The following is a 24,612-nucleotide window of genomic DNA, read 5'->3' on the forward strand; positions in this document are numbered from 1 at the left end:
AAGTTCTGAACTTTAGGTCAGGTGTGTCTTTTGGTGCCTACCTACTATTAGCTTGCCATAAAATAGGTTAATATGCCATGGTTTCTATAAATACTTATAACTTCAAACTCTCCTATTCTGAAAAGTAAAAACGACCCTCATCTGCTTTGCTGTTTTTGTTGTAATAAGAGAAGACAGAGCCTTTTAACGACATTTAACTCAAAATTTAAAGGAAAGAATGTAGTTCGAAAATTATACATAGAGTTATTCTCATGTTCCTAAAATTTCTGAGTATAAACCTAAGACTTATTTTTGATGAATGTACTTTGGTCATGTTTGAGGTAACCAAAGATGATTACCTTAGCTATCATGTTTGAACTGGCACCTAATTGAAGCAGTAACAACATTTAATCAACACTCCCTTTTCTAATTTATAAGCATACAAACATCCATATATCTCACCCCTGCCACAGGCAAAAAACTCAACACATATTTTTGCAAGAAACAATGATTGGGGTAATTGTTTCACAAAAACAAGATAAAAATGAGAAGTCTAAGTACAGATTCAAAAGCTCCAAAAATCTCTATCTTTTCTTTTAAAATGGGATAAATGTTCCAAGGTCCGTGTCACACTGGGCACTTTATAGCCCATGTTTTTAGTTATAAAAATATATTCACATGTTTTATAGCCTGCACTTAAAAAAAATCATGTCCTAATTGGTAATGATAGACTCAGTTACATGAATTTTGTGCTGCTTTAGCCAGTCACTCTCTAGTAATGCAATTCATTTGGAAGGTATTCTTTGATATGGTTAGTTTGCCCTTCTTTCCCACAAACAAAAGAATGCAGCCAGGCTTATATAATCATTTTCATATTGCATTAAATTTTTAAATGCATTTTTCAGTATAGATATGACTAGACTAATAATCAAGGAATGAATTGCTTTGGAATTTTAAATTATGCCCTACATTGATCAAACTCATGACTGTGCTATTTATTTTACCTAAAATAGTTTTGTAAAAATAAAATGACATTATTTTTCAATATATTTTAAATTCTAATTTTAATATTATTTTCACTCCTAGTTTTATTTTAATCTCTGAAGAATTTTTACCTATTTTAATGATATTAAGTTTTATATTATTATTTCATGGTATTATCACAAACTAATCCCTTCTATGAGGGTAATTTTTTAAATATATATAATATTTAATGATTGATATGAAAACCCTTCTGTGAAGTATTTACAAGTAACTCAAAGTCTTCAAATTGGCACATGAGCTTCACTTTCTACATAGAAACTTGTTGTGTCTTAATGTTTCTGAGGTCAGAAAGAATACCTAAATCATAATCTATTGTTGCAAAGATTGATGGATTATGATGATCTGATTAAGTCAGTGTTACTAAATTATTGCTGCCCTATATACATAGAAAAAGAATAAATTATCAACCACCTAATAGAAAGACATAATTTTATAAAAAGAATTCTGGGGACATCCATAAATCATGAGAGCAAAGCTAGAACCATTTCTCACCAGAACCCTAAGGTAGAATTTATATTTAATTTATTGCATACATTTTTTAATGCATGAACAGAATTTTCTGTATGAGATTTTATTTTCATTTTTTATTCCAGCATTCATAAAAATCAATATTATGAAGTTAGCTCAGCAGAAAAGCCTGGTTTGGGGACATTTTTTAGACTGCAAAGCTATTTTTAAATGTACATTTATTACATTTTAAAGGCTATAATGCTCAATGTAACATAATCTTGCCCCACCCATATTTTATTTTCCCTCTTTTCCATTTTGAGAGTTATATTTTAAAGGATTTTCAAAAAAAAGTAGCTGGAACAGCTGTCATATAAATCTCAAGCAGAGGGGGAAAGTCAGCATTCCTTTTCCATTAAAAGTTGTTGATGTGGAAATGTGAAGTGACATTCCCTGAAATCTGTAGACTGCCTTGATAATGGTTTTAGTAACTTTATATAGTATTTACACAAATCATAGGTACATAGAAACATTTTCTGTCTATAATGTACACAGGATCTTCCTTCAAATGTAGAAAGTGATTGAATATAATTGGTTTGTGCTCACACCTCACCTCACCTGTTTCTGTGTGTGTTTTTTAGTTCATCTGAGTGTAGTTCCTTCTCTCACCCACTATGCTCATCCAAGTACACGACAAATAGTACGACACTCTCCTGTCCACAACTTTCCTACAAACTTTTTCTCTTAACAAATGCAATCTATAGGTACTTGCAGTGAATTCTACCATCAAAATAGTAAAAAATGTAAGAGCATAGAAATATAAAAATTCTAGGGAAGGTACTTTCCAATTCTACCCCTATTTCAATGCAGAATTAGACAAATATTTTATTTGTATAATTAACCATCCCTATTATTGAATGATGTTCGATAAAATAAATCCATGCCATTTAATAGTATTTGTAGGCTACATTGTGTTAGGTAAACATAGGCAGTTTTTATCATTATAATGCCATCAAATCAACATTTACTCATTAACTGAATATTTTGCGCCCTTCCCCTCCCATTGGCCACCTTCTATGAGAGATATGTAAGGAAGAAGAAATATCATTTCCTTCAATATAATTATAAGTGTATGTCATTTGTATGTAATAGAACAACAGGTACTCTTGCAAAAACAAACCAATGCCCATGGCAGCCTCAGTAGTTGCCACAGATGTGCAGAGGGGCTCTGACTGGCCCCTGCCTGGATCAGCTGTACAGCCTTGCTGATACTATGGAGCAGGGAGGGAGCAGATGCCTTCAGTTAACTTCTCTCTGAGTCTTCGGCTGACAATGGTAGAACATATCTTCTGAAGTTTAGTGCTGGCATCTTTTCTGTTTACTGTGGATTTCTTTCCTTAATGTGTCAAATTATGTTGCCTGGCTCAGAGGTCATAATATCATTTATAGTCTCCTTGTAGACTGAAATAAAGCTTACTCTTGTGACATATTATTCAGAATTTTTTGATACTCCTAGCCACGATGCAATGCATTTCCTTTGATCCAGTGATTTTTAATTTATTTCAATCCTCACAAAATTGCTATATACTTTGAAACTACATTTCTAGATAATATCATGTGTGAAGTTCACTGAAACGCTAGATTAAGGGAAAATATTAATTAAAAACTATACTTGCCCAATATTCAGTTGATATTTTCAAAAAGAAACACATTTTTGAGCCAAGTGGGATAGATAGTGTGTATTTTAAGACATTACCAGAACTAGAAATTGGATATTCATGTGAATAAATAGCAGCTAAGTATTTAAATAAAATATATAAAAGGAAAATACACAATAGTGAAAGATTTATATCTGGTATTTTGGCAATAGAAGCTGGCGCATCATTCATTGTTGCCATTGGATATTGCCAGTTATATGACATTTACAAATAAGGACTGAAATGATGAAGGCTCTTAAATATAGTTATAGCTGGGGACACTTCAAAAGTAGTTGTGCAGATTGTTGAGCTCTAAACAAGTCTGACATGATAAACTAGTTTGATTCTTAGCTTTGAAAAAGTGAATTTCCTTTAAAAGGCTGAAGCAGTGACATTTGAACCTATTCATCTGTAATAACTCTTTAAATACTGTAATAATCAACACCGCCTTTTTTTTTTAATTACAGAACATTTAATAAGTATAGCTATAAAAGTCACGTTGGCTATTAATGGACATTTCAATTCATTGCTTTGTGATTCAGCTTTCTAGACCAAAGAGTGTTAATTATTATTGTAATTCATTATTTTATCAACTTTGTTTATGGAGACTCTTCGGGGGATTAGCATAATCTTCAAAAAAAATCTTTCAGGAAAATACAGCTCTGTTCTTGAAACAAATTACAAATAAGATCTTCATGTTATTAAAGGTATACAACAGAGAAAACTAGACTACCTAATTTATGCAGCTCTCTAAGGTGATAGAATATTCTTTTGAATATAAATAACTTTGCATTTCTACATTTTCTGCTTTAGAACCTTGCTTAAATAGATTTGCTTAAATTCCCATAAATCAAAGCAAAATCAGATAACTAGTCATATAATTTATTTTGTTTTTAAGGATACATTTTTATCTATTTTTCTTTATATTTATTTTTAATCCTATTTATCTAGCTTGTCTGATTTACTTTTTCTGTTTCTAATGTAAGCATTTTCATAACAAAAAAATTCATGTGTTTTGTAGTGCCTGGTCCTGTACCAGTAAAATCTCTTCAAGGAACATCCTTTGAAAATAAGATCTTCCTGAACTGGAAAGAACCTTTGGATCCAAATGGAATCATCACTCAATATGAGGTATTGGGAGAACAAGGAAGTTAATTGAAATGTGGATTGAAGGAATAAAAGGGAGAAAAAAAAGAAAAGTTAGAGGGAAATAATGGAAAAGAAGTAAGTGAGGATCAGGGGATTAAAATCATTATTCTCCTTTGTTTTAATTTACAAATTCTTTGATTCCAAAATTAAGCATCAAAATAAATATTTTGTAGGTCATGTAGAATTTTCAAATTCTTAAAGTTAATGCATGTTTTCTGTTGCTGTTTTATTGATTTAAGAAAGCAGGATAGTCCTTATCAGATTTATGATGGTTGTAGTGATAAATAATCACATGTTAAAAACCCTCATTTCCCTTTTTATAAAATTAAGAAACTCTTATTCTACTGTGATTTAGAAGTCATTGAATTTCAGTTAAGACTAAGAAATAATACCCAAAAAGCAAAATAGATTATAAAGCTGACTTTTCCAGAGCTTCATTTCAACTTTGAATATAAATCATTATCTTTTCAAATATGAAAAACTAAATAGAAGAAATGAAAGAATCATTTAAATTACACAAATTTAATTTGTGTAGTTCTGTTCCTACAGAGACAGCATTGATTAGAGCATAAATGCTTAAATTTCTAAGGGCTACAGAGTGAATTACGGAAATGGGATCACTACTGCAATGTTATATCTTGCAACTGTGTTCACATATTTGAATAATATTTACATGAAATTTGTTATGTAACTTGAACAAAGTATAGAATATGTTAATAATAAACATTTGTTAAACACTTTTTATGTTTCATATGTGTTAAAATATATAGCTAGACAATTTTTTATGTATGCATAATTTATTGTGTTTTTTTAATGGATAAAAATAGATGTATATTGGTTTGGTCAGATATATCTCCAGGTGTATCTGTAGATAAGTAGACGATTCATTGATTGATAAATAGATAGAACATCAGAATAGTAGAAATAACAACATCAACATGAGAAAGAAAAGAAAAAAAAAATTACCATTGACTCCACGTGGATGCCCTTGCATACTACCTTATTTAAAATGAGTTTATTTACAATTTCTTATGATGGATACCAGATATGTAATAAATGTATTTCTTAAAACAGATCAGCTATAGCAGTATAAGATCATTTGATCCTGCAGTTCCAGTGGCTGGACCTCCCCAGACTGTATCAAATTTGTGGAACAGTACACACCATGTCTTTATGCATCTCCACCCTGGAACCACGTACCAGTTTTTCATAAGGGCCAGCACAGTCAAAGGCTTTGGGCCAGCCACGGCCATCAATGTAACCACTAATATCTCAGGTATGCAAATGAATAAAGTACAAATAGGACTGATTATGCCCCTGGTTTGTAATGACACATCCTGGAGAATCACATATAAACCAAGTGTAGTTCATGTTGTTTACTGAAGCTTTAATATAGTTATGCATAATTGAAGGCACTTTAAAGAATTATTTGAATATGCATTATATGTCCAAACCAAAACACATCTCAAATAGTCACTTTTGATTGACAGTGGTCTTAAAAAATTTATACTATATCTTTATTAGAAATCTTTCAAAATTCATTACAAATGCTAACAGATCTTACGATAGTTTTGAGGAGTTGATAATTATTGTGGTGTCAGGCCTTTACCATAAATGAATGTTATCAAAAAAATGGTAGAAGATCCTTTACCTAGTACTATAGTACTACATACCTTGTTTCTGTTTCTTTTTCCTTGACATTATGATAATTTTAAACAAATATGGGCTTTTGTTTTGCACTTAGAAATCTTACATAAATACATATAAGTTTCAGAATGAGAACCTGCAGGAGAATTTTAGGTTGATAAGTTAAATTTTACATTCCATTGGATTCACAGTCATAATTTGTATTTGACTAGATTTTTTACATATCTTATTTCTCCTTCAGTCAGATCATCAGTTAAACCTGATTAAATTTTTGCAAGGAATTAGCATTGTAATATGCCCTAAATCTACTAAAGTTTATATAATGTCTTTTCTTACTAAAATAAATTCATACTGTATATGTAGCTGAAGAATTAAATTTGAAACAAAAATTATTTAAAGGTCAGCCACACAACATAATAAAGCACTAATTTTGACATTGTAAACTCTTTTTGTTGATTTGTATTAATTTTTATTGTAGTTCTACATGGCACATAGTAATGATACATCATTAATACTCATAAAAATGTCTTTCATTTTTCTAAATCTATACCATTTGAATCAAAAGGAAGATATGTACTTTCCAAATTTGAGTCAAAAATGTTATTTGCAAATGTGTTCAATATAATACAGACTTTAAAAATTTATATCATAAATAAAATGAGCTATTCCATTATGAGCTATAATTCCTTGGAGTAGCATTTATCTTAATATTCCAATAAAAAGTAATTTTAAAGTATCATTTATTATATTATAAAATAATAATGTTTTAAAATTGCAATTTTCTTTCCTGAGAACAATTACAAATCATGATTTAAAATATTTGTTGAATCACTTCACCAGGAAATAAGACTTTGTGATGTTTTATGATGTACTGAGACAGGTTTTCTACCCTCTGGAATTAGCAGTAGTGCTATAATTGAGTAAGAGCTTTCAGGAGAGACAGCTACAAAATTTACATAAACTTATAAAACTGAGAACATTGGACAAATGTAAATTTTTGAGAGCCATAAGTGTGTGTGTGTGTGTGTGTGTGTGTGTGTGTGTGTGTGTGTGTGTCTCAAGGCTCAGATACTGTGTTGAACGGAAAGTATATGAAAGAACCAGAATTTCATCTAGTTTATTCTTTAATTACTTCACTTCAGTTTCACTTGTATTAACCTAAGTGCAATGAGTACTTGATTGTACTTTAAAAACGGTTGCAATCACTTTATGTTGAGAACAATTATTAATCACATCTAAGATTAATAAAATTTATGGGTAGTTTGGTTCTCAGCATTACCTGAACTTTTCAGATAATTTATTGTTAAATTTATTCCCCGAGGCCAGTAATTACATTCCTCAGCATTTTAAAAAGTAATTTAAATAACAGTGAAATCAAGTTATTGGAAACATAATGGTTAGGGGAATTATTTATATACACGCATACATACACATACACATATGTACACACTTTCAACTACATATTGTGCATGTATTGAATTAATATTTGTTGTTTCTGCTTCCTAAAAACTCTCAGATAATAATTATGTCCTTCTTATGTCACTACTCTTTTTCTTCCATCTGGACAGTATTTTAAACAAATTATTGAAATATCTTTCTTACTGGTATCCCTACCTTCAGACTTACTCATCTTTACTCTTTTCACTGTTTTTTGTTTTGTTTTGTTTTTTAGACAGAGTCTGACTCTGTCACCAGGCTGGAGTGCAGTGGCGCAATCTTGATTCACTGCAACCTCTGCCTCCTGGGTCCAATCAACTGTCCTGCCTCAGCCTCCTGAGTAGCTGGGACTACAGGCCTGCACCACTACGCCCAGCTAATTTTTGTGTTTTTAGTAGAGATGAGGTTTCACCATCTTGGCCAGGATGGTCTCAATCTCCTGACTTTGTGAGCCACCCACCTTGGCCTCTCAAAGTGGTGGCATTATAGGTGTGTGCCACCATGCCCAGCCTCTTCACTGTATTTCTCTGTCTTTCTACCACAGATGTTTCCGTCTTAAATATTTTCAAAATCTCGCATCTTATAATCAGCAGGATGAAGTCTAAGCATCCACTTGGTGTTGGCATTCAGGGTCCTTCTTTGCATGACTCCTCCCATCCTCCACTTCTCCCCAGTAACCCAAAGTTTGCAGCACAGTCAATGGCTTATAGCTGCTAAAACACACATCCTTTAATATTTTGTTCTTTTCAAATATTGTTTTCTTTCTCAGAATCCTAGTTTGTCCTTTCTCTTCCTGATGAGGTTTTATCCTTCTTTTTAATATTTGGCTTAAACATCAGTAGACACCCCGAGCCTTCTGGTTTTATCATCCCACTGCCAATATTAATGTAAAATGTGACCCCCAGATCATCATCATCAGCATCATCTGGGAACTGTCTAGAAATGCACATTATCAGGTCCCTCCCCAGCCCTACTAACTCAGAAACTCTAGGGGAGAGGGGCTGTAATCTGTGTGTTAGGAAGCCTCCAGGTGCTTCTCATCTTACAAGTTTGGCAGCCACTGTTTTGGCAAATGGTCTTCAGCTTTTGGCTACTAACATTTGGCTATAATTTTTTGTTGCTAAGACTCTCACTTTTCATAAAGTGTAAATTCCTACCTTTAATTCTATAAATATCAGAGACCATGCTTTGTTTTTATAGTCATAGCATTTCTCATAAAACTTGGCACATAGTAGATATTCAGTAAATGTCCAACAAATGGATAGAGATAATGCACACATGTCATTGAGTGTATACTCCTTAAACATCTTTCTACATGGGAGTCATCTAAAGCCATTTTTGGTAATTCTTTCTCCCACTCAAGATCCCAGTCCCCAGTTAAGCATTATCAAATATTTTTAAAATTTACACATTCATTCTTTTCAAGAATCTGGCAACTAATGTCCCTGATGAACAAAATCCAAGATTTCCGTTCTCATTCACCACACTTCTTGATATGTTTCTCTTGTGACTACAGTTGTGAAAAACATTAGGATAAGAATACTGGGTCTTTCAACACCATAAGATCTTAAATGGCACTACCTCATCAGGCAGCCCTTGACCTCAATCCCTGCTGTTCTTAGCTCCTGATCCCCATATGTGACTTCATAATCACTACTGCCCAGTCTTCTCAGTTACTACCTTTCTTCCCTCCCATCATTATTCACTTGAAGGTCTCAGGAAACTAAAAGAAAAACATCTTTATGAAATATTTGGAATATGTGTCATAAATTGTCAGATTATTATTTAAATTTCCACAGCAAATCTTGGTTTTCTAGCTTTTCATGTTTTAGGTTCCCAGAGTTCAAATTCGTTGGCAGATGTTAACGCTATAAAACAAAGTACATTGTAGATAATTGGGTGAATTGCTTTTTTTTTTCTAACTAAAGATCATCTGTTCATTTTGACCTAATGATATATTGCTGTAAGTTTATTGAACTTTTTTTGTCTCATTAATCACTCATTAGCTCCCACTTTACCTGATTATGAAGGAGTTGATGCCTCTCTCAATGAAACTGCTACCACAATAACTGTATTGTTGAGACCAGCACAAGCCAAAGGTGCTCCTATCAGGTAAGAGAAGAAAACTGCAATAGTTCTGCTTTATCCACAGGGATATACTTCTCAAGATGCACAGGTATGCCTAAAACCAGAGAAAATAACAAACCCTATACAGATTATACTATGTTTTTTTCTATATATGCAAACCTATGATAAAGTTTAATTTATAAATTATGCACAGTAAGAGATTCACAACCATTAACAACTAATAATAAAATAGAACAACTATATGCTGTAATAAAAGTTACATGATTGTGATTTCTCTCTCAAAAATCTTATTGTACTATAATTACCTATTTTTGGACCAGTTAACTGTAGGTGATTAACTGTAGGTAATCAAAACATAGGTAACTAAAGTTGAGATATAAGAAACTGTGGGTAGGTGGGGCACGGGGTAATTTTTCTTTTACTGTAAGAGTTAAAGAAAAAGGAGCCAGAAGGAGAAGTGTTTTCTCAAGGTTGCTTAGCAGCTAATAAAATGGTTCATTTCTGAGAGACATTCATTGGAGAATTTCTGTCAGGAAAGTTTTATTTGTGTTTAGTTTAGTTTGGTTTGATTCGCTTTGGTTTGTTAGTTTTTCATCTCGACAAAGCCTGCAGATAGACCTGTAGTTAAAAGCAGAATTCTAAGTACATTTTTGAGATACTCATACACTAAACCATTCACCTCTCTGTGCAGGTTTGACCTAAAAGCCTTGCCCTTTTTCCCCACTGTATTACCATTTCATTTCAGTTTTTCTCTTGGTATCTGTGTTATAAGCGCTTTGAAGATATTTGTTAGAAATAGGATGAGAAAATAACTCCTATTCAATGCAATAAATCAGTAATGAATAATTTCATATGAATGAAAAATAGGAAGCTTTGTGGAAATAAAAGCAGAATAGTTATAACACATGAACCCTGTGGGACCATTTAATTTCCGAATTGTTCCTTATAAAGTATTCCATGGTGAATATGAAAGTTCAGTTTGCATTTTCTTTATCTTTTCAATAGCAAAGTCTTTCATATTATCTAACATCCCCATCTTTCAAAAAACTGTGAGCCATGTTGTTTTTAGGAACTGAGTCTAATTGTTTCAACCATTTTAACTTCTGCACATTTGTAATTAGATGAATATCCAAAACTTAAACAAGTTTCCATTTGGAACATGTCATTTTATGGACATTTCGTTATCAAACTTTTAATGAGAAATAAATGAAGGCACAGAAATTCATATACACACTTCATAATTGGGTTATATCAAGTTGTTTACATATTCACTTAAAAATAAAACTAATGTTTGTTCTTTGTGTAAAAGGAATACATTTGACTTCATAAACACATATTAACCATTCAAGTAACCAAAAATTATCCTATATGACTGGAAATTAAGAAATGTTTTTTTCTTAATTTAAAAAATGTATTGATAAAAGAATACAAGTCATAAAGGAAACTCTTGAGTCTTGTCCGGCTAAAAATTATGAGAACACTGTACCAGAGAAAAAGAGATGGCTGAGGGTGTACTTGTAATATAAACACTTATGAAACACTGGCTACTTGAAAATTCAAAGTAAGTATATAGTGCTGTTCATGAATCAGTGATCTGTGAGTGAATCTGATTGCTGATCCGAAGTAGAAAAGGAAAATGCCTGCACTCAACATCTTTTTCTATTGACAAGTAATCAGGGTCATTCACATGTTCCTACCTGTGATAAAACTTACTTTTTAGGTGTTCAGTTCTGTCACTGGTGCTTAAAGGAACTACCAGCTACTTGCATTTAAGAGTTAGGTTTTTGGGTGAATTCAGCTTCATTTTGCATAAGTTGCAAACACAGCATATTTTTATTAATTTTCCATAACTGTACAATGGAGCATAACTTACATTAACTCTTTATTCATTTAATCCACTTTTTCCACAAACATTCATTGATCATTTATTATGCCAGGCACTGTGCAAGGCATTGTAAATCAAACATAAAATGACCACAACAAAACACAGAATCTTTGCCCAGGTTTGTCGTAGACTATCAGAGGTGCCTGCAGCCTTGTAACTGGCATTCAGGAATTTTATTAACTCAGTATGTTATTGATACACATTTTAAAATTTAAAGTCTTTTATTTTATTACCTTTATTTATTACATAATTTCTAGTGACCAATTAGAAACACTCCTCTTTGTATTTGTTGGCAAGATTTTTTACCTTTTCTAGAATTGAGCCAGTAGCTGAGAATTTCAAGTTATACATTGTTGGAGATTCATGCTCAGAAAAATAAATTTAAACCCTGGAATATTACAAGAAGAAATAATCCAATAATAATATAAACAAATAACAGATTTTTTGGAATTTAATGTTCCTATCAGGAATATATATACATATATGTGTGTGTGTGTGTGTGTGTGTGTGTGTGTGTGTGTGTGTGTGTGTGTTTTCTAACTGATATGCTTATCCCACTGAGTTCATCTTAAGTTTTTTGTAATGACTTGCCCAGATCACCTATAGGTGAGTGCCAGGTGGTGGGACTAAACTGGTCTAGTCCAGTAATCTGGATCCTTCAGTCAGGTAGTACTGTCTTTCTTTCTTCTGACTACATTCCTACCATCACTCTCCTACCAGCAACTGCAGCCTTATCGTGAGACTTATCTGATTCAGTGCCCTAATTTTTTGAAAATGAGGATTCAATTTGATGTAATCAATTTTTCTAGCATTTAATTTATGGTCTGGTATCTCAAATCGTAATTGGATTCCCATCACTCACTTCAAATGTACTTAAGTGATTCTACTTTCCACTCAATTTTTTCTTTGTTCATGTCAGTCTACCAAAATCTCTCCTCTGCTAATGCTTGGTGCTATTCTACTCTGTGACCCTTCCCCCTGACACCCCCTTCACCTTCTCACATAAACCAGAACTACATATTATCCAGCTATCTTCTGAGAGCATCCAGGAGTTATCTTACCGGCTGTCATAGACCCTAAATTCTGAGTTCTGTCCTTCCCTAATTATAGCATTACTAGCCTCTGCCATTTTGCATTTCACCATCTATTCATTCCATCTCCAGTGGAAATATGTATTCTTTCTGCCTGGTCTTCCTTGTATCAAGCAAACTCCAGTTCTACAATCCTCCGTCACAGCAACTAGGAAATCTTGTTATACAGAGTTTACATGTTTAGTTTTATTAGAAAAGCTAAAATTGCCAATGGTTTCTATAAATTTTTTGATTCAAAAACATTCTGTATGTGCCAGGAGCTGAGCCGCGTACTTGGAATAGAAATGCACATAAGGCGATAAGGATGTGCACCCGTGTGAGCAGTGGAGTCCTAAATTAATGACTGGTAACAATGCTCTATGATAAGTGCAATGATAGCAGCTAGAAAATGTGCTAAAGCTGAATTTTTGAGGAGAAGTAGCAATGAATATGGCCAAGGGTTACTTTCACTAGACAGGGGAGGTTGCTCAGAAGAGAAGGGTCAGGGGGCCTTTCAAATGATTGCAGTGCAAATGATGGGCTATGTGACATACAAGGATGCATTTACAAATTGCAAATAGCTTAGGTTCTTGAGAGTGAAGAGTCTGCAGGAGAATTGACAGCAGCTGAAATTGGAATGATGAACAGGGAGCAAGGGGAGAGGCAGTTTAGTGCCAGCCCCGAAACTGAAGGTGGGCACAGAAGGACTGTGAGCAGAAATTACCACGAGCAGTTTAACATTTTTAGAAAGATCACTGTTATAGAAACACAGAGAATGGACTGGGGATAATCCAGAAGGCTGAAGTGGTCCGCGTGAGAAGTGCTTAGGGCCATATTATGAAAGTAGCAATGGAAATTCAGGCAAAGCTGTGCCTCCTATATAAAGTTTTAGATCAGTAGGATGTGTAAAGCTTAGTGGGAAGAGAGTTTGAGTGGAGACTTTAGGTGAGAGAAGATGGTAGCTTTTATTTTTGAAATGGTAGCAGAGCAAAAAGACATCTCAAAATTCAAGGTTTTGTTTTTTGAGGTTATTAAATGATAGCAAATATTTTGAGTATTGCTACCCCAAATCAAAAAAAGTAATGCTGTATCTATGAAAAGAGGAGTTATTTTGTATATTTTGCCTACCTCACCAATATTTTTACCAAGTTTTAATCTCTAAGAGATCGTGGTGTTTACATAAGAAGTAATGACCACAGTGAAAAATCCCATTCTGCATAATGCAGCGCTAAGTTTCACCAATCACGTTGTCCTTCTGTTACCCATTACTGCTTCCCTATGCTAATGTAGAACATGTGCGATACAGTGCTGGCAAGTGTGGTTCTTTGACAAAATTAATTTTTGATTTTATAATCATTCTAAAAACTGAACATTGTTGCCTGACTTAAGTAGAACTTTGAATCTCCTTACCAACTTTTTGAGATCTATCGGTACAACTGTCATCACTTGACAATCATTACTGTGATTCAAAATGAATATTTTCTACATTTAGAATCAATTTCCTAGAATACGTAATTCCTTTTCTTTTCTTTTCTTTTTTTTTTTTTGTAAAAGATTTCTTGATAAATGAATTACAATTCTAACCTGAGGAAATATAATTACAAATTATAATGCATAGAATGTCCCATTTATTAGAAGATTGACACAATGTAGCTGTGTTTTGAAAGAATGAGAATAAAAGCAGCATATTGTAAAAACACAAAATAGTTCCTCTGTAGTGAGGCTGTTTATTGTAAAGTTAATAAATGAATATGTATTTTATTTCAGCATTTTCCAAATAGAAATTCTACCCATTTTGAGCTGCAGGAAGCTGCTCATTCTAGGGTTACTTTGTTTTATGGAGAACATCTAATTTGCATTTCAAAACATTAAGCACCAAATATTTAGTTTGATAATTAAAATATAGTCATGAAATAAAGTCAAAACCACCATGACTTCCACAGTTAAATTAGGAAAAGAAATTGATGTTCTAAGTACACTGATAGCTTAACAGGCAAATATATGTTAGGGTTGTATGTGTTCCTTGGGTCACTTGGTTACATATATACAGCTTTAAAATTTGGGGCTACTATCCTTATCCACCTGCAGAATAGTCTGTTTCATCACATAAGTTTAAAGATACCAAATAATTCTGATTTTTTTAACCACTATCCTGACCTAGAGTGTACTTGAATTCCAAATAAAACTGTCTTGAAATTTAACCAGAGGTGAAAATAATCTTTTTGCCCTATTTTATGGGCATAAAGGTCATATGGTCCAAGTTAAATCAAATAGATGTTACTTTAATTTTATTTTTATTCTCTAGAATCATACTAGGTAGAATTGGTAGAATTTTTCTAACAGAAAATAGGAGGAGGTATGGCCTTCTTGTTAAATCTTCTTTCCAGCCTCTAGATTACCTTAGTCCCAGCCCACAGCTTAATTGTGACCTCATGAGAAGCCCTGAGCCAGAGCCATCTTAGCCTAGTTACTCTGGAATTCCTAACCCACTAAAGCTGTGAGATAATAAATGATTGTTGCTTTGAGCTACAGAATTTTAGAGTAATATGTTGTATAGGAGAATACATGTACCTATGTGCTGTAAATCTTCTCTTTCTTCAGATTTCTGCCCAATGACTACTTTATTGTAGGGATTTCTTGACCAAACCATATAAAATAGTACTACATTCTCATCATTCCCTATTTCCTTCTGCCTGCTTTAACTTTCTTTAGAGCACTTACCCCTTCTTGATGTGTGCTGGTTTTCTGAATTTATTTTATTTGTATTTATATTTACTAGAATGTAAACTTCATGAGAGAAGAGACTTTCACTACTATTTTCATTATTTTAATGTTAGTACTTAAAATAATGCACGGCATGTAGCAGATACTCAATAAATATTTGGTGAACAAATGAACTGGAGCTAAAAATATAATGGCCACATTCTGTAGTAAACTTATAATCTGCTAAAGAAAGACATATACCTGAAAAACTATTTATAACAGTATAATATCAAATAATATTTATAATGTACCATGTTGGTACCTGTAATGTGCCATGGTCATATACTAATGTATCTTATAAGCAATAAATATTATAAGACAGCAATGCTGGGCCTTTGTTTTTCAACCCAGAGTTTTTTAGGATACCACTATGGTTATCATCAGTGGATCTTTGACATTATAATTGTTGTCAATGGGTGAAGAACTATGTTAAACATGTATCCATGTGATTATGACTTTACCACCATGTCATCCTTCAATCATCTTCACCTCAAAAATTACTCCATTGTCTTTAGAAGACAGAGTACTGAAGAATGAGGTAGTTCAAAAAGGCTTCATGGCAGAAGTAGAAAACCTAGACAAGAAAGGATGAAATTCTTGACTGTATGTTTAGTATATTTGGGTAACAATGATCATACCAACTTCAAATGAGAAATAAATATCAGGAGATAAAACAAGAATGGAGATGTAAGCTAAGGAATGTGATCATTTATCAACCCCAGTGTAAAAACTTTGACTTTTGAAGGAATGGAAGAAATGAGGATAGAGAGAAATAGTATATTAAAAGGTATTATTAAGAAAAATTACAGGGAGATATAACCTGGTTAAAGATAGGAATTATTACAGTTAATTCCAGGATTTTGAGCTGTGTTCATTTGGTAACTATTAGTTCCTTTTACAGGGAGGTTAGTCATGAGAGAACTGGCTTATGTGTTTGAGAAATGTAAAGGTAAAGAACAGGAATTGGAAAGATAACCAGGGATGACAATTAAATCTTTACCCCCTGAAGCACTAAAATATTGGCAGTACAAGCAGCTATGGCTTTGGGACATTGGGAAGATTGTTTATAAGATAAATAGTAAAATATTGGAGCTAGAGAATTTCTCCTAAAACCTTATCAAGACATTTTAGATTAAATTTAAGGTTGTTTATATACCACTGTATAACTTGTTATTTTGCTGTCACCAAGAGGTTGTGCAAGTTAAAACTATAACCATGTTCACAAAGTATTTACTTAGTAATGGATTTAAAAAAAAAATCTATGGCAGGCTATTATACGTAATTTTGGGTTCAGCCCCAATCTTTTTAAGCATTAAATTAAGAATACTGTCTACCTTATGCATCACATAGTTTCTCTTTAAGTTAATGGCAAGATCCCCTTATGCATTTTTTAACAGTCTTACAACTAAGGGGAAATTATATGATGAGAAGTCATTATTTGGTCTCTCTAAAAACAAAAAAGTGACTACATACCAATGTTTAATTAAATTAGATTACAAATGATCCTCAACTTTTGGTGGTTCAACCTATGATGTTTTTAAAATGATAGTTCAAAACCATTGAAATTTGAATGCACTTCAAATTTTGAATGTTGATATTATCCTGTGATAGCTTTATGTAATACATGAGATATTAAACACTTTATTATAAAATAGGTTTTGTATTAGCTGATTTTGCCGACTATAAGATAAATTAAGTGTTCTGGGCACATTTATGGTAGGCTAGGCTAAGCTATAATGTTCAATAGGTTGTGTATTATATGAATTTCAATTTACAATATGTTCAACTTTAATGGATTTTTTGGGACATAACCCCATCATAAGTCTAGAAACATCCATATAATGTGAAATATGTCATTTTAATTTTTTAAAAAATAAGAAAGTCACATTTTGTATATTGAATGAAGATTCATGATACCAATATATTGATTTAACCTAATTACGGAAATATTTTTGAAGTTTATTAAAATTAATGGGGAATATGTGAAGTATGGATAGAGTGATTAAAAACATTAAGATTACTTTGGGATTTTTTAATTACTAAAGTACTGAGCTCATATAATATTTAGTTCTAGCTAAAGTGTAGTATCATTAGGTAATCAGACAACCAGAAGAATGAAGGAAGCACAAGCCCATTTCATGTAATTAGTCAACTCACTTATAATGTAATTTCTCATTCTGATTTCTATCCTTTAATTAATTTGTATTGATAAATAAGACAATAACAAGGACAGAAACATTTAAAAAGTGGAAATGTGGTTAGAGAACAATGCAGATTGAACAATGAAGGAAAGGTAGTTTCTTTTAAACATGGATTATCTTATGCCTTTATTTTTTTTATTTTTTATTTTTTTTTTTTTGAGACAGAGTTTCACTCTTGTTACCCAGGCTGGAGTGCAATGGCGCGATCTCGGCTCACCGCAACCTCTACCTCCTGGGTTCAGGCAATTCTCCTGCCTCAGCCTCCTGAGTAGCTGGGATTACAGGCACACACCACCATGCCCAGCTAATTTTTGTATTTTTAGTAGAGACGGGGTTTCACCATATTGACCAGGATGGTCTCGATCTATTGACCTCTTGATCCCAAAGTGCTGGGATTACAGGCGTGAGCCACCGCGCCCGGTGGACTTTTTGTTATTTTTATAGTTGCTTTTCACTAAATGTAAATGTTTCTTAAAGACTCACCATGATTACAGTTGATCTCTGTATGAGTTCTACAAATGCCTCTTCAGTGCATGTGAAAAAGGCAGACGTAGATGCACAAAGTGAGGCATCTGGAAAGATACTGACTAAAGACTGAGCCTAATTAAGGAGAGTAAAATGCCACTAGAGGATTTTGAGTGATACCCAGTACAAGGAAAAATCGTTTTCATATTTTCAGCATCCTGAAAAGGCAGCATGCAGAAGATGTCCTGATAGGAAGGATAGCAATACAGCCGACAGGTGTGTATCAAGATTATAAACTGAAAGGGGTATTTCTGGGTGATGTTTATTACTAGTAGTATAATTTCAGTTTGATTTGGATGTAAAAGCAAAAGGAAATATGAGAGATGACTTTAAAAGACTCTGAAGATCTACTGGGTAGCTGTCTGAGTCACTTTAAATGATTACAATGGACAGTCATGGGTTCCTAAGTGGACAAAGTTTAAAAGGAAGTATATATTTTAGTCTGTTGTTGTTTTAAACTGTATCAAACTTGAGAGGGACAGAAAGCATTCTAACAATGGTAGAACACTAGAAATTTTAATAAAGAAAAGTGAATATAAGGTCCATGAAAGCTGGGGCTTTTTTTTTAACCTTTCTATCCTTAGGGCCTGCATAATAGCTGTTAAGTATATAATTGTTGAATAAAAATGAATGAATGGATGCAGTGTCACAGGAAGACAGATAATTGGGAAAATTCTTACTGTTCAAATAATGTTCAGGATTTTTCAGTTGAAAAATGTACTTTGATGGAGAAAGAAAAAGAATATCTTGGGTATGTCCTAAGCAAAAATATCATGGACATTTAAGTAAGTATCATACGTGAAAATATAAGGGCTATTGTTTCAGCTTTTGGAGTTAAGCATATTTGAGGTTAAAATTATCTAGAAACTGAGGTGAATGTTATTTCATGAAGACATGTCTCCAGGTCTGGGTGGTGAGTGGGAGGAGCTTAGAGTGTGGTGATCAGATGATCTCCAAGTAGCTTTCCATCTAATGTCACTCATTGCACAACGAATATTTTAGAAAGTATGCTTGGAAGCCAGTTCTCAGAAGTCTTTTTGTATCTTAGTCTGCTCAGGCTGCTATTACAAAATACTAGGTGGCTTAAACAAGAAATATTTCTCACAGCTCTGGACCCTGGGAAGTCCAAGATCCAGCTTCTCTCAAATTTGGTTCCTGGTGAGGGCCTCTCATCTAAAATTAATTATTTTCCATAGGCCCCATCTTCAAAGAGTATCACATTGAGAATTCAGGTTTTAACATTAATTTTTTGAGGGGGACACAAATATTCAGTTGGTAACACTATAGTATAAAATAGAGAAATAACAAAGTGAGGCTCCTGGTGTAAGTTTTAATGGGAGCTCAATTTCTCTTTGCCTCAGTTTCAATAGTAACAGAAATATAATACTTCATTTCTGCAATGAACATTTAAAGAATAAATGAATAATATTGATAGAGAAAAGATATGTAAGATTAAAGTGCATGTCACTGTAATTTATATTTGTATATATATATGGAAATAGTCTTCTTATTCTTTATGAAACAAGCATGTCACTTGTATTTATTGTATTACATATAATATTGAAATAATTTATCTTTCATTTAATTGGGACTAGGGCCAAATATGTATGTTCAACCCAAGGTATAGACTTTTTTTTTCTGTGGGACCATACTTAAAGTTCTTTCCCAAGGAGGCTTTTGCACCTTTTCTTCCTTCACTCTTCTCCAACATGGGTAATTTACTTTACTCCTAATAGATGTGGATAGACAAGCTGTCTTGCATGAAGTATCCTTAATTTGTAATGTAGAATCTCTGTCAATGTAATAGAATTAGTTAAGATTGAATGTTCACTAGATTTTCTGTTTTTTTTTAGAGGTATGGGATAATTAATGAGAAATCTATTTTTAAGGATTAGATTAATGATTAACAAGGATGGGTAATTATTATTAATCTTTAGAGCAAGGATATAAGGTTACATTTGTTTGGAGAGCGTGTATGAGAGAGCTTATATGCATATGTGAATGTATCCACAGGACATGCAAATGTATAATATAGAAATATGAATTATAAATTTAAAATAAAACATAGCATATATCAGCTATGATCATTCTCTTCTTTCTCCAGAACTATGCTTATGTATTTTCTGTATCTTAAAATTGACAAATGCCTGCTCCATGGATGCCTCAGAGAACATGCATCTTGTCAGTAGCATTCTTAGAAGCTTAGCAACCCAACTTGGCAAAGGTATAGGGTATGATGCAGCACACATAATTTGAAATAACATAGACTTCTGCCTTGCTTGCTCAAATTTCAATTTCTGACATTAATACAATTTCTGTTCTCTCTTTAGAGGGAAGGAGATGGATACCAACCTACCAATTTATTAGCAATATTTTAATGGAAAATGGGAGCTTGAATAATTAGGAAGAAAAGAAAGTCTTTATCAATTAAATTATAATTTAGTTCTTTCTTTTGATGTCCTATTGTTTATGAAGATCTTTTATTTGTAGGTATAAAAGTTTATATCAAATTGGAATTTCAAACCAGAGTCTAAACCGTTTTAATTTTCATAGATGCATGTTCAGTGCATCTCTGTATCAATCTCAGTCTCTCTCTTTCTATCTCTCTCCTTCGCCCTCTCCTCCCCATTCCCGTCTACTTAACCACCTCTTTCTTTTTCATGGAAGTCTTTTAAAGAATATATTCTATTCCTCCTAGAGATTCATTGAATATCAACATGCAGCCCTACACACAATTTATGTTCAACTTACATATCACATATATTTTTACAGAATTTTTAGGAATTTTGAAACATTTTAAAATATATTCATAATATATAAAATACATTACAATAATAGTATCAACTTTCCTGGTAATGTGTTATCTGAAAAAATTTTGACCTAAAGAATTTTCTACTAAGGAAGAATATTATTAATACACCAGTTTCAGGAGTTCTTAAAAAATATTATTAGAGATCAGAGAGATCTTTATTTTATATTTGCCTTTTTCTTGTTTTTCTTTTTTTTTCCTCTCTCTCTCCTCTGTAAAGTAATTGCAATTATAGAAAAGTTTTAAGACTTAAAGATATCAGAAGGTTTAGGTTACAGCTTTAATAGGCCAAATGCCATCTGTTTCTACAATTTGTAACATTTTATTATTAACAACTCCAGAAGAAGGAGGCGGTCTATTTCGGTTGTGAGGACAGATTTCTGTCCATCTGTGCCCGTATTGCCGCATGTCACTTGTATTTTAGATCTACATAGCTCTGAGCCAACGTAGATGCCGTGGCAAGGTCAAGAGGTGGAGAAGCCTGTCAGTACATTCTGTCTCTAAGGCTGTGACAACCACAAATGGGTGCTTCTAGCACCGCCCTGAGGCAGTCATTCTGTTAGACCTTGGAGCTGGACTTTCCATATCATTTCCAGGGAAAATGTTAACTTTAAACATTTAAAAATATCAGACAAAGAGCTGAATCTATGATGTGTCTCTGGTTAGTGTCAGAATCCTTATTAAGGTGGTTTATTCCTCAACATTTAAAAATGTGGAAAGTCCTAAGTTGATCTTATTTTTTTCAGTTTCCTTGTAACTACAGTGATCTTAGGGAGAGCAGCATCTATGTGAAAATTCTATTTTATTGCGAAATAGCTGAAAACAAGAGTGTAGCAGGTTAAGACTGACTTTAAATACTTTTAAATGTGGTGTGTCAATATTCAACCCCTTAAGCCCCTTGTTCCTTTAAAAAAAAAAAAAGTTAGTATCTCAAATCTCTAAATGTGTATGTATATGTGTGTGTGTGTGTTTTTTTTTCTTTTCCCCAAAGTGCTTATCAGATTGTTGTGGAAGAGCTGCACCCGCACCGAACCAAGAGAGAAGCTGGAGCCATGGAATGCTACCAGGTTCCTGTCACATACCAAAATGCCATGAGTGGAGGTGCACCCTATTACTTTGCTGCAGAGCTCCCCCCGGGAAACCTGCCTGAGCCTGCCCCGTTCACTGTGGGTGACAATAGGACATACCAAGGCTTTTGGAACCCTCCTTTGGCTCCACGAAAAGGATACAACATCTATTTCCAGGCGATGAGCAGTGTGGAGAAGGTAAGCTTCCTCCGATATTTGCTTGTTCCCTGCTTTGAAAACAAGCTGGAGTCAAATTTTTATAAATACCCAGTAGCATCTGTTAAGGAAAAAACAAAAATAAAGAAAGAAAAAGAAAATTGGCTTGTAGGGGGTGTTGGTTCTGTTCTCAAGAGTGTGCACAGTTTTAGGCCTACTGTAGGGCTGAGGCCACATGCCAGGTCCAGTTCACAGGGTTCCTGTTTCCTAGTAACTGCTTCTACTTGAGCCTTCCTCTGGAAAACCCACAACAGCAATTGAGAGTAAAAGGATTTGAAAAGGTGGGTGTGCGGCTGCCGGGACTCCACCCCCAGTAATGCTCAGGCATTGTTCTGTCTTCCTTATTCAGTGGTGGCACACTTCAAGAGATTAAATTTGCTGCAGGATAAACAGAATGCATGTTCCACAGCAGGGTAATAAACCCTTATAAACTTTTCAGGGTTTTCAAGCCGAATGGTAAATAACAAGTAACAATCCTCTGATTACAAAGTAATAGGGCGCCTGTGGTATATCTGACAGAACCTAAGCAAAAGACAGCCTGGCGATGACTGGCTGCTGAGCCATTACGGAAGGCTGCTTTCTGTTTCCCTGGCTGCCCCTCCTTTTCCCATTTTGGACACAGTTGTTTTTGAACACTGCCGCTGATCCCAAATGAATATTGAAGAGGAAACCACAACAGGACATTAGAAACGACCAGCAGTTCCATATGTGAGAAAACAACCTGGCCTTTCATGCCTCATGCTGTTCCATTTGAAAGATTTTCTTTCCTGAAACTTATCGTTATTTATTTATTTATTGGCAGACAGAGATAGAGGGAAAACAAATGTTGAGGATAGACATTTTCACAATTTAAAATTCAATAGAATGATGATATTTTAATGGACTTGAAGCTGTATAGGAAATTGCTGCGTTTATGTAATTGAGTCCCTGAGGTGAGCACCTGGGAGTGATACATGATATACAGTTGCATCAGTCATATTATATCTTGGAATAGTTTAATTGGAAGATATAACAATCCGTTTGCATTTCTGCAGGGGCCGTGAGAGCTTTGGGTATTGATTAGCTGTTTTTGAATGAAAGCTTTATTGTTCTCTTGCCTATATAGTTGGCTTGTAGGTAGCAAAGACAAAAGACGCAGCATCTTCTAAGATGTGCTCCAAAGTCAGAGGCTGCTCATGGTTGAAGATGCTCTTTTCTTTTGGTTTACTTTTAAAGAACTAGGCTCTTTAGAGAGTAGTCCAGTGTCCACTTCCCACACATACAGCATTCCACACCACTGCTGCAACCGGGCTGCTCTAAAAACAGAACACTATGGAAATTATTAATCCATTCTGAGTATAATGTAGCATTGTGTAGGAAGCATAGTTTTGTGTGAGGGTTTTCATCTTTAGAGAGGTTCTAAATTAACTTTGGTTATTTGTTCTATTATACCAGAGGAGTGTTAATGAATATCTGTTACTTATAAAGGATTCTCTGTCATTCTTTAAGGCTTTGATATGAATTTTCTCTTTCAGTTGTTAATATATCTACCCTGTGGTTTTATCAAAATACAGAATGGCAACAATATATTTCACAGTTATCTTGGCAAAGAGTTTTAAAGTTGATGTGGCTTCTGCCAGCAGAGTTTGGTAATGCTGATAGAAAAGTTAACAGCAATTGCTTTTAGGAAATGAATATCCTTTTGAGCCTTTATGCAAATGTGAAATAATCTCTTGTAGGTTACCATGAAGATCTTAGGTCACAAGTAACAGAAGTGCAAAATTTTATTTTTAATTACTAATTCCCTCCTCATTGCTTTATTTTAATTTAAAAATAAAAAATGCTTAAGTGGAAATTATAAGCTACTTTATAAATTATCAGCATATGGAACTACTCAAGTTGGAGTTGTAAATGCAACTTGCAAACAGCCTCTGGTTTGTTCACAGTTTTTGATACCTTTTCTCACCTCTTGTGTATTCAAGGATATACACTGAATCAACTAAGTCCTGGAGAAGTGAAGAGTGGGTCCACAAGTAGCTGGCGGGGATATGTGTCTCCTACTGCCACCCTACAGCATTAAAAATAATAAGATTTTTTTCTTGTCCTTTCCTCTTGCTTCTACTTTGTCTACCCCTTCTGTCTAGCAAGAGGAGGAAAATCATCTATGCTGAGAAACATTTAACTCCTAATAGCTACATTAAAAGAAAAGAAAGAACAGACAAATTACACTGCAACTATGATGCAATGTTTTGATGATCTTTCTAACTGCTATCATTTAGCTCTTTAGTCATGCGAGGATCCAAATGAAAGTATGTAATGTTCAGCTTTGATCTGAGTCTACAGCTTTCAGATGAAAATTAAATTTATATTTAGACCTGATTTGTATTAGCTTTGCAAATACATTTTTCTTTCTGATAGTTTACGAAGTACTATACATGAAAGTAGAATGCTATATGACTTGTCACAAACTAGACTGTTTCACTGCAAGTTGAAAGCAGATATTTACATGTCTATAAAAAACTAAAATACTTTTCAAAGTTATTATTTTAGATTTTTAAAAAATATCCCTAGAAATGGCTATTTTTAACTTTTCTTAATATTAAAGTTTT

The 24,612-nt window shown here is 33.5% G+C and overlaps 1 protein-coding gene across 9 annotated transcripts in view; it reads left to right on the top strand.

The window, feature by feature from the left end:
* The window catches only part of PTPRK (protein tyrosine phosphatase receptor type K), a 578,471-nt gene that overhangs the window by 449,557 nt on the left and 104,302 nt on the right, over positions 1-24,612 (top strand). For all 9 annotated transcript variants that reach the window (XM_074397496.1, XM_074397495.1, XM_074397497.1 and 6 more), the window contains exons 9-12: positions 4,189-4,298; positions 5,391-5,592; positions 9,407-9,512; positions 21,733-22,006. In XM_074397496.1, the coding sequence (XP_074253597.1) occupies positions 4,189-4,298; positions 5,391-5,592; positions 9,407-9,512; positions 21,733-22,006 (692 nt within the window). The remainder of the gene's footprint in view (positions 1-4,188; positions 4,299-5,390; positions 5,593-9,406; positions 9,513-21,732; positions 22,007-24,612) is intronic.

This window comes from Saimiri boliviensis, chromosome 4 (assembly GCF_048565385.1).
Source record: "Saimiri boliviensis isolate mSaiBol1 chromosome 4, mSaiBol1.pri, whole genome shotgun sequence".
NCBI classification, from domain to species: Eukaryota; Metazoa; Chordata; class Mammalia; order Primates; family Cebidae; genus Saimiri; species Saimiri boliviensis.